The sequence below is a fragment of the Mus caroli genome, chromosome 1 (genome assembly GCF_900094665.2).
Source record: "Mus caroli chromosome 1, CAROLI_EIJ_v1.1, whole genome shotgun sequence".
NCBI lineage: Eukaryota > Metazoa > Chordata > Mammalia > Rodentia > Muridae > Mus > Mus caroli.
In genome coordinates, this window is record NC_034570.1 from 38,333,493 (window position 1) to 38,347,750 (window position 14,258).

General features: G+C 40.4%; 1 protein-coding gene across 7 annotated transcripts in view; it reads right to left on the reverse strand.

Moving 5' to 3' along the window:
* Positions 1-14,258, reverse strand: part of Uxs1 (UDP-glucuronate decarboxylase 1) — a 79,091-nt gene that overhangs the window by 52,679 nt on the left and 12,154 nt on the right. For 4 of the 7 annotated variants that reach the window (XM_021166509.2, XM_029477478.1, XM_029477471.1 and 1 more), the window contains 3 exons: positions 5,060-5,087; positions 3,295-3,343; positions 3,018-3,061 (listed from right to left, as the gene is read on the reverse strand). In XM_021166509.2, the coding sequence (XP_021022168.1) occupies positions 3,018-3,061; positions 3,295-3,343; positions 5,060-5,087 (121 nt within the window). Of the gene's footprint in view, positions 1-3,017; positions 3,062-3,294; positions 3,359-5,059; positions 5,088-14,258 lie in introns of all 7 variants that reach the window. The other 3 variants (XM_029477482.1, XM_021166421.2, XM_029477462.1) reach the window with 1 other exon arrangement.

Below are 14,258 nucleotides of genomic sequence, written 5' to 3' on the forward strand. Positions count from 1 at the left end.
TTGAGTTGGAATTTTGATGGGGATTGCATTGAATCTATAGATTGCTTTTGGCAAGATAGCCATTTTTACTATATTGATCCTGCCAATCCATGAGGAGAGCATTTTTAACAAATAGACTTTCTACATGAAGAAGGATGAAACTAGACCATTAACTCACCCTGCACAAAAATAAACCCAAGGCCAGTTATAGTAGGGACTTGGAAGACAGTCGTGCTGAGAGTCATCCAGATAGCAGAGGCCGAGTTCAAGAGGCTTCAGAGAAGAACAATATTAGCAACTGGGTTAAAGACTGTTCTGTGATACTGTGGCAAAGAATGTGACAGCTTTCTGTCCTTGTCCTAAGAATTTGACCATGGTAAACTTAAAAATAAAGTGCTTATACTATTGGCAAAGGAGATTTCACGACAGCTCTATTACAGATCCTGCAACATGGTCACTAGCAGCCAGTCTTAGATGGGTCTACAATAAAAAAGAGCAAACAGGGCAGAAAAAATACAAACTGTACCATTTTCAGAGAAAAGGGAGACTGATAATCTTAAAATGGTACAGCCAAAACTCGGTGGAAACGAAGCTGCAATCATTAAAAAGACCAGCACCTCAATGGAGAAGTTTGATCTGAACTGGAACAATGACTGGGAAGGGTGAACTCAGGGTGAGATCCCAGCCAGCTAAGCTTCCAATTAAAAAAAAAGAAAACAGACATAAGATGTTTTCTGCTTCTAAAGGCAATTATAATAAGAAAGACCAAAAAAAAAAAAAAAAAAAAAGGCTGATGTTAATGTGGTTCCAGGGGGCCAGGGTCCATCCCAAGGGGCAGCTGAACTTGACAGTGTTTTCCATACTGTGCTGTCTTTAGAGGCATCAAGAATGTAAGAGTGAAGGCTTTATAGAACCATCCACTGCAGTTTCAGAGAGCCTCCAAAGCCAGTCAACATGTGTCAGGAAGTCTCTATGCAAAGACCCTGAGAAATCATTTTGTGAAGTAAAGTTTGGGTTGTGTTGGGAACCACAAGATGTTGGAAATGCCAGAGCCATGAGGTACCTGCCAAGGGAAGTGGTATACAGAAAGTTGAGTCAGCCCAAAAAGAGGTATCAATGTTGGAGGGGTGGAGCCATCTAAACCCTTTAAAATTAAAGTCCCAAAATTCAGACATGGAACTACAGGCTATGGAGTTTGCCCTGATGGCTTTCAGTCTTGTTTTCTCCAATATTTTCTCACTGTGCCTCAACCCATTTTAAAACAGTAATGCATCTTCTGTGCTATTATATGTTGGGGCGTATAATTTATTTTTTGATTTTACAGAAGGTTGCAATTAAGATACTACATGGAGTCTCAGAAGAGATTATGGCCCTTTTAACAGTGTTATAACTGTAAAAGACTACAGGGACCTTTAAAGTTCAACAAAACGCATTTTGCATTATGGAGGCCAAGGAGTGGACTATGATGCTTTGAATGAGAAATGTTGTGCATGTTAATTCTTGGTTCCCAGTTGCTGGTGCTGTTTGTGGAGGCTTAGGTGGTATGGCCTTGCTGGAGGAGGTATGTCACTAAATCAGTGAGTTAAAAGACACACCATTTCTAGTTCTCTCCTGATCTCCCTTCCTCCCTGCCTGCCTGCCTGCCTGCCTGCCTGTCTCTCTCTGCTTCCTGACTGAAGTTTAAGATTTAAGTTCTCAGCTTCTGTTCTTACTGCTATGTCTGTCATTTGTTGCCATCATGGATTCATATCTCTGGAACTATAAACCCAAATAAACTCTTCCTTTTTCTGAATACTTTAGATTAGAGCTTATCATAACCGTGGCCAGAGTCACCTCTGTTCAAAGTTGGCAGTAGTTGATGCACAGACTCAGAAGCTGTCCAAGCGCTGAGAACAAATGACTGCTTAGTACTCAGCCTTAATTGTCAAACCCATGTCCCTACCTCAAGGCTCATCAGAATTGCAGAAGTAGTAGAAAGACTAAAAGCCAGAGGAGGAAGAGGAAGAGGAGGAAGAGGAGGAGGAGAAGGAAAAGAAAGAGGAGGAAGAGGAGAAGGAGAAAGAGTAGGAGAAAGAGGAGGAGAAAAAGGAGGAGGAGGAGGAGGAAGAGGAAGAGGAAGAGGAAGAAGAAGAGGAGGAGGAGGAATGCTGTTATGAGGACACAACATGACCTCTGCACCATGAATTCACAGAAGCTATGGTTAATTGCACAAGATCAACTCAATAAGATCAGTCAACATTCCAACAAGAATCACTAATGGGACTCAGCGCATTACCAAAAATTAACAACAAAAAAAAAAAAATCAAGAGAATGTAGGGTGGAGAAGAAGTTGTGTATATAGGGGATGGCTAATCATGAGGAAAAGTATTCTATAAAAACCCAAAGAACTGGGCAAGAGAATCAACTCAACTGTCTCACCAGCACTGCAGGCACTGCACATCTACAGGACTTTCCTGTGGGTTTGGGGGTTTCCACTGAAGGATCTCCCAGGCCTAATTTTAGAAGGATTTTTTTTTTCAAACTTAGGATCTCATTAGACTTCAGCAAAATCACAGTAAAAATTAACTTCAAACAAGTAGCAAACAAACAAAATTTCCCTTTTGTTTTCCTAAAGGCAATCCATTGCTTTCTTAGGAAATAGTCCTTAATAATGAAGGGTTTTAAAATGTTTTAAAATACCACAACCAGGACCTGGTGTGTTAGTACATACTTGTAAATGCAGACATTCAGAAGACTAAGGTAGGAGGACTGTGAACTACAGGCCACTAAGGGCACAGTGAGCTCCAGGAGAATCTGAGCAACAAAAACAGGCCCTGTCTCTAAATAACCAGTACTTCATTCAAATATTAAGAACTTAGCTTCTTACAGAAGGAAAAGATTTCCCTTGAGAATTTTTTATGTCCTCTAAGTTTATATGTAACTTTCCAATATAATGAACTTAACTGAGAGGAACACTCTAAACACCAACATTTCCTGTCATACATCTAAGACATTTTTTTAAAGACAGAACAACAACAACAACAAAAATGTGTACATACCTTTTTTCCAAATCTCTGATTTTCTCTCTTAATGGTTCAACAATCTGGAACAAGAATAAAATCAATTTTAAAGCAAACCACTTTTGTCCTAGCTTAACACTGGAGGGTTGCGTGGCATAAAGCAAGACAAATTTTAATAGGGCAAATGATCTATAGAGTAACAAACAGAAAGTCCCCTTACAGAACAGAATGATGTTTGAGTTTCAGAAGCACTAAATAATATCACAAAGGAAGGGAGATTGACGGACACATAAAGCAAAACAGAAAATAGACTAACCTCTTCAATCTTGCTTTCGATCTTTAGTTCACCATTTTCCTGGATAGACCTGTTGAGCAGAAAGCTACAGAACTGAGATCAGGTCAAAGACTTTGTGCCTTCAAGGTATTAGCCCAAAACAAATCCTATTTACAGACCTTCTGCCCATCTTGCTCAAGTCCTGGTCACCAACAAGACAGTATGAAGGAATCTCCTCACAGGTCTATAAATAAGTGGTTTTACCTAACACATTATTTCTATTAAGCTAAATTACCTCACCCATATTATACCCAACAAGAAATTTTATGATGCACGTGTAGAGTATCTATAGGAGTCTGTTTGTCTACTGGGCTTTCTCAGGGATTTAAGACAAAATGGAGGAGTTATTCCAAGTAAAAACAGAGTACCTCTAAATGAGACCTGAGCACCCCACCTCTCCACAGACAGCCACCTTTGTTAGGGGACACACATTGGCACTATCAATCAGATCAACATAGTCCCACCCACTTTACAAAACCAATTCCACAAGAGGCTGCTAGGGGCTGTGGAAGCCAGTTTGTTTCTTGTGAGAAGCTTTAAGATCAAAGCCAACCTGCCCATCACAAACAGCTACTACTGTTCCTGATACTAAGAGATAACAAAGTGGCTCAAATGTTCCTGTAAACAGAAAACTGTTCTGTGTAGCAAATCTGCTTACAGGATGAGTGCTTATTACTCTTCAGCTGATTTTAGTGTTATTTTTTAATTTGATACATAAGAATTCTTACTTGAATCTTGGATCTTTACGAGTATCCCCCCTGCTTATTAATTTAAAAAAATTAATAATAAAGCCAGTTCAGTAATGAATAGCTCTAATCTTGGCACTTAAGAAGCTAAGCCCAGAGTATCATGGACTTGAGACAATCTGAGCTACACTGTAAGTTCAAAAGTAGCCTGTACTTCATTGTAATACCACATCCCAAAAACAAATGAAACAAAATAGAAACAAAAAAGCATGCACACTCAACCTAGAAGGTACCACAAACTTTAACCCCCAAAAGGAAGAAGGTGTAGACAACCACATCTAGTATAGACTACACATCCCAAAATACCCTGAAATCTGAAACACAGTAAGCACCAACAAGAAAATTCCACAGATCATATCAAGTGACAAGTCCAGTCAGAACACAGGCTCACCAAAAGTATCTATAAAGTCACTTTCAGGCTATTTATGTATAAGAAACACAAGTGAATCCTGTGTTTAAACATGGGTCCTAGCTCACACAATTTCAATTTACAAGCAAAAATATTCCAAAATATGAAAAAGAAAATTAAAAAAAACTTTAAAATCTAAACACTTATTTTGGAGATAAGGAAGGCTCAACCTGTAGTTGGCTCCCTGAGGAAAAAGACAACCATGATTTCTCTAAGACATTATCCTTCTAGAAGAGCTGTGCAGAAGACCCTATGTTCCCATTCAAACCACCCAGAATGTACTCTACATGTGAGTAGTAAAAGCAAGTGTCAACTGTATATATCTACGGGAGGAGGGGGAGGAGAAGGAGGAGGAGGAGGAGGAGGCAGGCAGGTAATACTGAGTGGCCATCTTTTCCATCTTAACTTTGCAGAGATAAACACTAAAATCAGATGTATTCCTTGAGAACACCCACAAAAGACATGAAACACACAGATGTGTAAACAGCGTAACAGCTTCATCAAAAAGTACTCAATTAATTCATGATACAACTGAGTTACAAATGAGACTATAAAGCCCAACCATAATGCCCAAGCAATTAAAAACAATTACCTCATGTTAACAAAGTTGCCCCAAACAGCTGCAAGAGAAAGGAGAAAAAATATATATATGTCAGTATTTAAAACTACAATATTCAGGGATTCCAACTCATCAAATTTTAATTTTTAAATGCTATTCAAAGTTCACTGAAAAAAATTAGCATTCACAAAGACAATAAAACATATACTCTGTTTTCAGAAAAATGAAGACTATAAAAAGTAGAAAATAAGACTTCCATGTATTCTTGTAGCTCTGGCATTTGGAATTCAAGGAAATGCTTTGAAAAACATTTTGTCCTCAACATTCTGTTTAAGAAAGATTCATTCCTTTAAAAAAAAAAGGGGGGGGAGGGAAGGAGGGAGGGAGGGAGGAAGGGAGGGAGGGAGGGAGGGAGGGAGGAAAAAAGAATCTCATGCCTTAAAGACCCAGAGTTCGATCCAAGCTCTCTCTATGCATGCTGTTGCTGTAGCCAGAGCCCACTTCACTCAGCCCTAACCCACTTCCTTTAGCCCTCACCCTCTCTGATCATAGGCACCGGACAAGCAGATTATCAACCAGGTGCTTGAGCACAGCTGCCTCTAGTATCTGCATAGACTTAGTCCTGACCCAACAATGACATCTTACCATACATGATCTAAACATATAAAAATCTGGAGAATCCCTAATTCAAAATCTGGTGTCTGAAATTTGCCCAAATGCAAAACATTGAGCCTTGGCATGATGTTACTACAATCAGGAAACTTCAAACCATGAAAGTCAGTTCCATACTGAAAATTATTTAGAATATTGTATAAAATGATCTTCAGACTGCACATGTAAGAAACAAATGAACATTGTGTTTAGAGTCAGTTCCCTTCATAAGACAACTCAAGGACATGCAAATATTCCTCTTAAAAAACAAACCCTCAGCCAGGTGGTGGTGGCACATGCCTTTAATCCCAAGCACTTGGGAGGCAGAGGCAATCGGATTTCTGAGTTCGAGGCCAGCCTGGTCTACAGAGTGAGTTCCAGGACAGCCAGGGCTACACAGAGAAACCCTGTCTCAAAAAAACAAAACAAAAAACAAAAAACAAAAACAAAAACAAAAAGCCCTGAACTCTGGCCCAGTTATTTTAGGTAAGGGATAGCAAACAAGCACCAAAACTTCCCAAGCAAAAGAGGAAGGAAGTAGTAGGGAAAACTGAACTAGCACACTACAGTTGGAAGAAAGTAAGAAATCTGTAATTAAAATAAGATATACTAAATGAAGCATTGCTAAAACTTCTGGGTTTTGTTTTTGTTTTTTCATGCAGACCTGACTGGCCTGGAACTTGCTATGTAGCACCAGCTGGCCCTGGACTCACAGATCCACTTGCTTCTGGATTAAAGGTGTGCACAACCACCCTCTACTTGAATGGTTTGTTTTTGAAACTGGGTCTTATTCTGTAGCCCAAGCCAACTAGACCCTATGGTAATCTGCCTACCTCAAATTTGAGGGTTAAGATTATTGGTATAAGCTACCACATACACCTTACTTATATTCACTTAAAAACTAACTTAAAAACTATCTGCAGAAAAGAATGGCACTATGGTCATTTCCAAAACTGTCCTTGAAGCTAATCCCTAACTCTGATGCCACAAGACAAGTGTTTCAGAATGTCATTAACCTAAAGGAAGTCCCTGGTGGGCAGTAAACCTACTCCCCTATGGAGGACACTCAGCAGTTCAGGAAGTCGAGCAGCTATTGTAACCACTCCGTTTAATTTAGACAACTTCAATTTAGAAACTATTCAGGGGGCTGGAGAGATGGCTCAGCGGTTAAGAGCACTGACTGCTCTTCCGAAGGTTCAAATGCCAGCAACCACATGGTGGCACACAACCATCCATAATGAGATCTGATGCCCTCTTCTGGGGTGTCTGAAGACAGCTACAGTGTACTTACCTATAATAAATAAATAAATCTTTAAAAACTATTCAGAATAGAAACTGTACAAACAGAGGGTACCGTAAACTCATTTCAAGTATAACTGGCAGAAGAAGCTCCAGAACTCATTCTGCTCTGGACAGGTTAGTGCCTGCCTCTAGGTCTTCTGAATGTTTAGTAAACCAAATGCCTCACCTGACCCAGTGCTTCTGGAAAAGCTCTATGGTATCATTGTGTTTTTAAACAAAGGGATTGTCTCAGTCACTGTTCTATTGCCTTGAAGCACTAGAACCAACCATAACTAACACAACTATTACAAAAGAAAACATTTAACTGGGGGCTTGCTTGGCTTCAGTGGCTGAGTCAAACATCATCTTAGTGGCAAGCTGTTGTGCTAACAATTCTCCTTTAAAAGCTACACAGTACTCAGAACTGTACATACTGGTTCATGATCATACAAATACGGTAAAGATACTGCTTAGTACAGAAAACTACTACAGGGAGAAGTCCAGCTTAACCAGTTCTGAGTCCCCTGTACAATATACCCGGTTTAAAAGAGGTTAATATCTAATTCTAACTAAAAACCAAAAATATCTAAGGCTCTGCCTCCCCTCCCCAAAAAAATAACAAGAGCCACAAGTGTGGGTCGTGATAACACCCACAAAAAAAAAAATCAAGTCAATGTCCACCCAAGCCAAAGTTAAAAGCCCACTCATCTACAAATAAAAAAATCATTTAATCACCTCAGTTAAACGTGGCCTTTTTAAACTTAATTAATAAGAGAGAGAGGTTGGAGACCGTACTGTTAAAAGGGCAAGCCCTTCACAGCCTCCCACCCTAAAAAAGCCAATTGGCCTTGTACTACCGGGCCAGTCGTTACCCTCTCCTCCCTGTTTCCCACCTGTCATCCAAAAATGCAGAGGAATATCAATTCAGTGTTATTCTTATTAAAGTGCATTTCAAATTTTTTCAGTCAAACAAATTTGGGTTCCAACGCCCTACTTAAAATTCAACTAAAAAGTTACCTATTCAACACTAATTAACATTATAAAGTCAGAGCCTACTGCTCAGGGCTTTTCTGTTAGTTGTTTACTAGGATAAAAAGGACAGTCTTATCCAGATACGGTTTACCATAAAAAAAGTTAGAAAATCCCACAGAGACAGGTTTTTTTCGTTAGCCCTAAAAATTCAGACAAAACTATTGAACATAGATAAATGTTTTGCCTCAGGCCAGCCTTTTTTTTATTTTTATTTTTATTTTTATTAACAACAAGGAGGAGATGTAGTCTCCCCTCCCCCCAGCCTGAAACCTGCTTGCTCAGGGGTGGAGCTTCCTGCTCAATCGTTCTGCCACGCCCACTGCTGGAACCTGCCGATTTGCTGTTTGGAGCCATACACGTGGTCACCCTGCTACTGGTCCCCAGGACTATTTGGTGGGAATCGGGCCCCCTTCCCCTGCTTCATAACTGCGTGCAAAACAGTAAAATTGAGCTTTGATCAAAATGCCTGTCTTAGCTGCATTTCTTTCTCTCGCCGCCTAGCCCCTCTTCTCTTCCAGGTTTCCAAAATGCCTTTCCAGGCTAGAATCCAGGCTGTGATCTGCTGGCCAGACACAACATCGAGCACCGTGCTAGAGCAGTAGCTGAATTACATTTTGATCTTTAAGCAGAGAGGAGAAAGAATGGGCTTGGCATGGACTTTTGAAACATTAAAACCCATCCTCAGTGACACGCTTCTAACAAGGCCACACCTTCCTAATCCTTCTAATCCTTTCAAAGAGTTCTGCTCCCTGGTAACTAAACATTCAAATATATGAGCCTATGGGGTCCATTCTTACTCAAACCAACACAGCAACTTACTGAAGAAAGCATTTAAGGGGGCGAGAAAGAGGGGAGCTTACAGTTTTAGAGGGTTAGTCTACAGACCATCATGGCAGGGAGCATGGCAGCAGGCAGGCATGGTGCTGAAGCAGTGGCTAGGAGCTTGTCTCTGACCCATAAGCAGAGTGAGAAAAATACTAACTGGGAATGATGTGAGTTAAAACCTCAAAGCCCCACAAACAAAATCAAAATAATCTCATTTACCTAAATAAAAAAGTAAAACATAAAATCAAGAAGAAGACTTACATCTGAAAACTATAAAACATTGATGAAATAAATAAGAAAAATCCAGATACCTTGTTTTCATGAATCACTGTTTAGAAAGACTGCTGATTGTTATATTTTTTGACTTTATGTTGTGAAATAACTGGATTCTTAGATTCATTTTAATGTTGTTTTTTGGTGGAGTTTGGGGGACTTATATGTAAGATTACACTGTCTGCAAACAGTTACTTTAAACTTCTCTTTTGACTACAAGGAGAGCAGAAGTGACTTCTGAAGCTGGGCACAGCCAGCCTGGTGCTGCCTCACCTGCTAGGACAGTCAGTCTGGGGCCAGTAACCATGGAAGAACTCTGGACAGGGAGTACGTGGGCACACTGACCGCCAGTGCCGAGTGTCATTCCAGAGTTAGCCAAGTAGCCTTGTGCTGGTGAGTCTTCCCAGTGGCTGACTTAATCTGAACAAAGCTCCAGACATGAATTCCCAACCCACAAAGGCCAATACAATATAATGGTAGTTAAAGTGGCGAAACTGCCTGAATCAGAGTAGAGCTGGATCCATCACCCCCTTTAACTCACAGATATCCAGATATCATTTCCAGTACCAAAACAGAAGCAAATATGGGCTGCATTACAACCAGCCCACCTCCCTCATTAAAAGCAACCAATTCACATAGGCAGACCGTCTTTAGACACAGGAGGGAACAAGCCATCTCGACCACCAAGTGAATGAGGTTGCTGACAACCTGACTCATTACTCCACACTGCCATGGAACATCAGCTGCTCCTGGGGAGAAGGGGCCTTGCATAGTTTCAACACCCCAATAAGGCAAAGACTGTATGGTATAAGCATGTAATTAAAACCATGGGTAAGCTCTAATGGCCCAATTAAAACCCTCTCCCGCCTCCAGCAGAAGAAAACATCCAACAAGTAAGAGCAACAGTGAACTTCTGGTCTACCTAGACAAAAGGTTCAAGACGCTGGTTTTCATCCTTCAAATTGAGAAGGGGAGGAGATATGCCGAAACACAATAGCTTCCCTTTTCTACTTCCTACTACAGACAGAGTTGAGGTGCTAAAGGTCAGGCAACAGGAACCTCACTGAATAGGACTGTCCACACTCTAACTGCAGTCTCCTCTATCCTCACAGAGCAGGTCTGTGTGTATGTGCAAATAGGTTACCTCATGACAATGGTAACTGAAAGCTGGGACTGGTATGTTCTGTGTGTTTTCTGCACAACAAAAGACTTATCAGACTTCCCTGTGTCTCTAGCCTGGCCCTGTAGGTCCCAACCTCAAGCCAGGCCCTGCTGATAAGTCCTGAATCCCAGTTACAAAACCTATCAGTAACTCATACCCCCTATGCTTACATCATGAACTCCTACTGCTATGGTTTGAATTTCCCTTCAAAACTCATGCTGTAATTTAACTATCATTGTAATAGCAGCCTCTCTAACCGAGAGTACCTTCTGATTTCTTCCATCATACTTGCACATCCCATCCTCAAATGAGCTGTATGTCAACACAGGTGGGTCTTTCTAATGGAAAGCAGAGAGATGCTGAGGCAAGCTCATCCTGCACCATTCCTGAGTGCTAGGCTGTGCATGATTTAAGGCTGCTGACTATGTGAAACCACTGTACTACACTCAGCACAGCCAAGTCCTGCATGACCACTGCAGGCCAATGTTCGCTCCACGCCTTTTGCTCAGGTGGCTTTGCCTCTTACTACCCAACTAATTTACTTTGTAATGCTGCTGATTTCTTCTCAGATATTAGAATGAGCATTTCCTGCCTGCCAATGTGGGCTCTCCAGGAATCCTCCATGTCTTTGGCATCAGACTGGGATTGCTGAGGCAGCAGCCTTCGAGAACTAAGCAACTACCAGGTCCTTGGTCTTCTCTGGTGTGATGCACCATTCCCAGAGTATTGATTGAGCAAGCTGGTCTAATACATTCTTTTTATAAATATAGTGGGGGTGGGGGGACCTATGAACCCTAATTAGTATAGATGGTAATAAGAACTTTAAAACAGCAGACCTTGGAACCCCTGAGATAGGCTTTAAGCTACAGTTCCATTGCTAATCCTGGATGCTGTAAGAACCAGTTTACAGGAGCAGAGTTCTCATGCTGGAGCTCCACTCATGCAAAGGCTTCTTTTCATTTAAATGAGGATACAGCAGGCTGTACATCTACCTGAACTCTGCAACCAAGAGAGGAATGAGATACGCTCTTCATGGAAAGCTTTTCTCCATATAGAAAGATGGCAAATCTCAGAAAAGCTGATGGTCTAACACCATCAGCACACTAGAAGTGTTTAAAGGTTGTTTAGAGAGACAGAATGCAAAGGCTACCTGGGTGACTCATGCAGATGCCTAGAGGGAAGGCACCTGGGTTGGCTAGAAAGGAAACAGACCTTCCAAGTGTCCTGGGTTACCTGAATATTCACACTGCAAACTAAAACTAAATGTCTGAAGTAACCAGGCAGTGGTGGCACATGCCTTTAATTCCAGCAGTAGGTAGGCAGAGGCAGGTGGATCTCTGAGTTCGAGGCCAGCCTAGTCTACAGTGAGTTCCAGGACAGCCAGGGCTACAAAGAGAGAAACTCTGTTTGAAAACCAAAAAAAAAGAAAATTCTCTGAAGTAATGTAAATTTTCCATAAGCCCAAAACCTTTCTATCCAAGCTGCAAACTGCCCTTAACCCTTAAGAGCCTAGCTCCCAGACTATTCAACTTAACTTTGAGCTCAGCAGTAACAGGCCCATAGAGAAAAAGCTTGCTGGAAATGAGCCTTAATAACAGGTATGTAACTAATTTTTAGATCTGGAACTGAGCGTCATTCTGTCTGCAAATCTCGGCCACAAAGACACATCATTTCTGCCATCTGCAGGAGGACATGCATGGGTCTTAGGTCCATTTCCATCCTGTGTCATACTCAAAATTCTAGTCTGTGGAATCTCCTCTTAACACATACACATCCCAAGTCTTTACACCTGAGAAGATCAGAGAACACCATCAAATTTGGTGAAGACAGTAGGAAGAAACAGAAAGGAATACATCTAACAGCTTGTCATCTCCCAAAAGCAAAACTACTTTAAAGAACCAGGTCTGGTGGTTTATATCTAAAACTATAGTCCTTAGGCTACTAAGACAAGAGGATCATAAATCTGTGGCCAGTCATGCTATATAGCAAGTTTCTGGGCTACATGGTGAGACTCAGTCTAAAACAAACAACAAGTAATTGATTTTGCAAACATCAAGAGACAAGTATCAAGTGATAAGGAATATAAACTCCCCTTCATCCTATCCAAAGTGCCTCAAATACCAGCACATATCTGGGTGGGTCAGGAAATGCAACCACAGAGTTTCTCTGGCTTTTGCTGGTTGAACAAGTTTGTAGGATAACCCTAGGACATGAGGCAATATTTTCTCTCAAAGAATGAAAATATACCTCCCTTGATGCTACTAAAGGAATATTATCTCCTTAGATTTTCTTATGAAACTGGAATTGTTAAAAAGAGAATGAGAAAGGAAAAAAAATCTGTACCTTAACAGAGGAGGCACCCTAGGCTCATTTTCCACAGGGGTGGTCATCAATATGGACAGACCCTATGTGACACAGTTGTTCCTGGACATCAAGCTAACAATGTGCCCTGAAACTCACTAATAAGTCACGGGGGTAGGGCAGGCAGAGTCAAGTATGCATGGAGATAGGAGTGTTGCAAGAGAAGGGGTGAGACCAAGAGTAAGGAGGAAAGGGAAAGGGACGGGTGTGAGTAGTGGGAACAGAAGGCTGCAGGGGGAGGACTCTGAAGAGTGGAAGGAACTGCAATCATGGGGCAGAGCAAAGGCGGTAGGAATGAAGGGGAGGTCTCTGGAGGAGTCAGCCATAGTAGAACACAGCAGGGTACATGTGTACAGCAGGGCAAATATACATAGTAGATTTAATTTATCTCTTTAAAAAGCAGATTCATTTCCACCATGCTCAGAATAGCCAAGGGTCCTGCAGATGTAGTGCACAGTGGCTGAACAGATAGCTACTGTTTGGTTAAAAAAAAAAAATGTAAGTATAATGAATAAGGAAAAAAAAACTAGGAATGGTGAATTTCACTTCTATAGGAGGGAATCACCAATCATGTAGAATTTGAGCAAAGAGTAGATGAAAAACAGAAATCTGAAAATAACACTCCGAAAGTGGCATTTTGTGGAAATATCCTGAAATGAATGAATGTGGTAGCACTGGGGAGAGCTAGAGATTAGGTAGGTTTTGTAGAGTTTTTAAAGATTATTTCATTGAGTTCTCAACTCCATCCAACATGGCATTATCCTTACAAATCTCTTACCCTTTTCAAGGACTCACTACCTTTTAATGAACTATAGTATCTGTAGGATCCTTCAAGAAAGTGACTTTCAACCCATGGGTCATGACGCCTTTAGCAAACCCCTATCTCCAAAAATATTTACATTATGGCTCATAATATTAGCAAAATAAAGTCATGAAGTGCCAACGGAAATAACTTTATGGTTGGGAATCACCACAACATGAGGAACTCTACTAAAGGGTTTCCACATTAAGGAGGAGAACCACTGCTTGGGATGGCAGACAACATTTGGGTTGTTAAAACTAATTAATTAAAAAAAAGAGAGAGAGAAGGGAATTGTTTCTATACCCGAAAGTTAATTTCCCTGACATACTACTGCTTTGCATGGAACATAGGTACTGTACATACTTGTAAGATGAATAAATACATGCTTGCCTCTACAATTTTCTTTTCATAATATATAAAAATCAATGAGTTATTTTTCTAAATAAGTTCTAATGGCAAATGTTTACACAATTCATCAATATATCATTTTATTTTCAATTACACAATGCACAATAGTAAAAATCTATTTTTTTATATAGGCTGTGGATATGGACATGAGTGCACACATCTGGTCATTTTCTATTAATGTTATATATTTTTAAAATTTAGATACATTTTACAGCCCATATGCTATGCGTGAAATGGATTGTGGTATAATAGTGTTTGTGTTTAATCACTGTCCATGATAATAAATGAAGACAGAAAACAATACAGCTCCTGACAAAATATGTACTAGGTAAATAAATGGACTAAAGTACAAAGGTATTGATACATGTTGAAATATAATTAGCCTGTCATATTAAAGGGAAAATAAAAGATTAGTATCCCTTTAAAAAAAAAAAAAA